Source organism: Sapajus apella, unplaced genomic scaffold (genome assembly GCF_009761245.1).
Source record: "Sapajus apella isolate SASKATOON/1434 unplaced genomic scaffold, GSC_monkey_1.0 scaffold126, whole genome shotgun sequence".
In the NCBI taxonomy this organism is placed as follows: Eukaryota; Metazoa; Chordata; class Mammalia; order Primates; family Cebidae; genus Sapajus; species Sapajus apella.
The window spans coordinates 810,242-813,807 of record NW_022437066.1 but is presented as its reverse complement, the minus strand read 5'-3'; the positions used below and the strand labels follow the sequence as shown (position 1 = coordinate 813,807).

The window sequence follows — 3,566 nt, the reverse complement described above, 5'->3', positions numbered from 1 at the left end:
GTCCACACCCTCCATCAGCCTCACCAGAGTCCACGCTGACACACACGTCAACACACTCCATCAGCCTCACCAGACTCCACACTGACACACACACGTCCACACTCTCCATCAATCACCAGACTCCACACCGACACACACATCCACACTCTCCATCAGCCTCAGCAGAGTCCACACCGACACACACATGTCCACACTCTCCATCAGCCTCACCAGACTCCACTCCAGATCCCGAGGGGGCCCAGGGAGGGCACCAAGGTCCCACTGAGCCCCTTCCCCCAGGGTCTGGCAGCCGGTAGTCCTAGCGGGTTGCCCAGTCCTCAGCAGGATGCCAACCTGGCAGGGCCCCATATACCCACGCCCAGAAAGCAGCCGTGGGGAGCGGGTAACCGTCTGCCCTGAGGCCCCTGCCCGGTTCTGGCCCTACCTCACCCAAGGTCCCTGTGACCCATACTCTCAAGGCATGTAGGCACCCTGCCAGCACCTGCCTCCAACGCCTGGGAGCTCCCTGCAGCAGGGACCCCACCTACCGGCCACAGTGGGCGTCTGTGCAGTTCATGGCATGCCTAGAAGCTGGGGCTTACCAGGGAGGGCCAGCCTTCCTGGAACGCAGCCACCAGGGCACCAGCTTCCAGCAGAGGCCTCACCCAGGAATCCGCCACCTGCCCCCGGGTCCAAGGGGTGACGAGGGCACCCACCTTCCCCCTTCCTCCTTCCTGGAAATGAAGTCTCCACTACCGTCGTGCACCAGGCACCCCAGGGGCCATCAGCCCTTTAAAACACGGGGCCCCTCTGGGTAGCCCCTACGCGAAGCCCAGCACATGTTTAGAAGGGAGAAGGGAGAGAGGCAGAAGTTACTGAGAGAGGGCATAGCTGGCAGCCCGGGGGTGGCTGCAGAGGGGTTCCCTCAGCTCTGCGGACAGACGGGAGAAGCTTTCCTGACATTTCCATGCTTTTTGGCATAACTTTGCAGCGGGATACTGTGCTCAAAGGCTAGCTACAGTACTGCACCGACGGAAAGGGTCCGGGCTGCAGCCTACCCATGCTGAGAACCTAGAAACGCTGCAAAATCCAGATGAACCCAAACTGCCAGACAGGCACCAGCCTGCACCCTTCTGAGACTCACGGCCCCATGGATGGGGCCTCAACGCATCTTCCCGGCCCTGGCGGGGGTCCTGGGAACAAAGGGGCCTGGCTTCCCTTGGTGTCCAACCACACAGGCAGGTGTGGCCATCAGTCTGTCCAGAGGGGCCTGGGAGGAGTGGACACAGAGTCCTGGCGACTGAGACTCAGCACTCACCCTCAGCTCTGCAGCCAGCCAGGAGGCAGGAAGCCCCCCGGAGTCACCCTAGGTGGGCGGAGGAGCTCACAGGCTGCTCGGCTGCTCAGCAGCAGGGCCCAGGACAGGCCCACCTTGCGGGCACTCTGGCAGGAGCAGGGCAGGAGGCAGGAAGGGGCTCTCTGGGAAGGCTGGTGCCTGAACAACCAGCAGCGCAATCACAGAACAAGAGCCTGGCCAAGCAAGAGTGTGCAGCTGGACTCACCCGGACCACACCGAACCGTGGACTCACCGGGACCACGCCGAACCGTGGACTCACCCGGGACCGCTCCTAACCGTGGACTCACCCGGGACTGCACCGAAACGTGGACTCACCCGGGACCATGCCGAACTGCTCCTGCAGACGTAAGACCTGCCTGCTCAGCACCTTCGGACTCAGCTTCTCCAGGCTCAGGGAGGCCACCTGAGGGTACTGTCTGTGGAAAAAGGCACAGTCTCTGCTGCTGTTTTAACACATTTTAAGATTTTTATTTTCATCAAAGTCATATTCATGCATAAATGCCAAGTGATTCTACAAGCCTACAATAAGAAAAGTAGGCTCAGGCTGGGTGCAGTGGCTCATGCCTGTAACCCCAGCACTCTGGAGGCCAAGGCAGGCGGATCATGAGGTCAAGAGTTCAAGACCAGCCTGAGCACCGTGGTGAGACCCCGTCTCTACTAAAAATACAAAAATTAGCTGGGTGTGGTGGTGCGTGCCTGTAATCGCAGCTACTCAGGAGGCTGAGGCAGGAGAATCACTTGAACCCAGGAGGCGGAGGCTGCGGTGAGCTGAGATTGCACCACTGCACTCCAGCCTGAGTGACAGAGAGAGACCCATCTCAAAAAAAAAAAAAAAAGAAAAAGAAAAAGCAGGTGTCACCCCCGCCCCGCCCCCGCATCCGTCGCCGCCTGCCGGCCGATGTTGAAAGAGTCTCGCTTTGGCCTCCATGTTTCCAGACAATGTCCTTGGGCTGTGGCCTCTTGGCATTTGGTATGGATGTCTCCCCCCGGAAGGCGGCCTCCCAAAGCGGCAGAATTAGAGTTTTAGCTGAATCGGCGCGTTCCTCATTTGCGACACTCTGGCTGTGCAGGGACATCAGCACCTCAGCCCCTCTGCTGCTTTCAGGGTGATGCCCATCCGGCGCTGTGTCTGTTTCCCACCCAGCCGCTCTCCAGCTCCTGCCTGCAAGGTCTTGGGCCTGACCCACACGCCCCGTGCCCCGGGTCCACACCTCCCGGCCTGCAGGTGGTGGTGAGGCACATTGCTGGGTGTGTCCCAAGATAAAGTCCACGGACTTTGTCTTGGGAGATGTGCACCTGCAGGGTCTGTGAGTCCAGCAGAGCCAGGACCTCTCGGCAGAGGTAACTTTCCTTAGTGCAGGCAGGCTTTGTCCCGGAGCTGCTGCTGAGACCACAGAACCCATCCCTATTCCTGCCCCTCTGACGTCAGCTGCTCGTCTGGAGGTTTGGAGGCTCTTCCATTTTTGTTAGTGTTGAGAAATTTCACAACGTGCCCCTGTGGGTGGCCACAGGGACACCCCTCTTTGGCCACTGCATGAAGCTGCTGGCGCGGCTCCCACGCCCTCGCATCTGGAACCCATCTGCGGTGAACCCCTGAGGAATGTCCCCCGTTCCCGCTCTCCCTTCTTCCCGGAACCCGTTATTTCTGTGTTGGGTCTTCTTGACAGAATCTGCCATGTTTAAACATCTTTTCTCTTTGGTTTTCCTTCTCTTTATGTATTTTGTACCACTTTTTGGAAGACAAATTCCAATTCATCTTCCATCCTCCCATTGAGCCTTCACGTCTCATCCCGTCCTTCCTCCACCAGGTTCTGTCACAGAGTCTGAAGCCCTTTCTGTAGGGCCGCCCTCCACATCACAGACAGCATCTTCCCGAGGTCCCCACGTCACAGACAGCATCTTCCCGACGTCCCCACGTCACAGACAGCATCTTCCCGGAGATCCCCACGTCACAGACAGCATCTTCCCGGAGGTCCCCGCGTCACAGACAGCATCTTCCCGAGATCCCCGCGTCACAGACAGCATCTTCCCGGAGGTCCCCACGTCACAGACAGCATCTTCCCGAGATCCCCGCGTCACAGACAGCATCTTCCCGGACGTCCCCACGTCACAGACAGCATCTTCCCGAGATCCCCGCGTCACAGACAGCATCTTCCCGAGGTCCCCGCGTCACAGACAGCGTCTTCCCGGAGGTCCCCGCGTCACAGACAGCGTCTTCCCGGAGGTCCCC

The 3,566-nt window shown here is 59.4% G+C and overlaps 1 protein-coding gene across 10 annotated transcripts in view; it reads right to left on the bottom strand.

Annotated features, from left to right (window-relative positions):
* EXD3 (exonuclease 3'-5' domain containing 3) overlaps nt 1-3,566 on the bottom strand; it is a 79,067-nt gene that overhangs the window by 43,731 nt on the left and 31,770 nt on the right. For all 10 annotated transcript variants that reach the window (XR_004263916.1, XR_004263917.1, XM_032261689.1 and 7 more), the window contains one exon: nt 1,652-1,752. Coding sequence is in view for 8 of the 10 variants with exons in the window: in XM_032261689.1 (XP_032117580.1) it covers nt 1,652-1,752 (101 nt within the window). In the remaining 2 variants the exon portion in view is untranslated. The remainder of the gene's footprint in view (nt 1-1,651; nt 1,753-3,566) is intronic.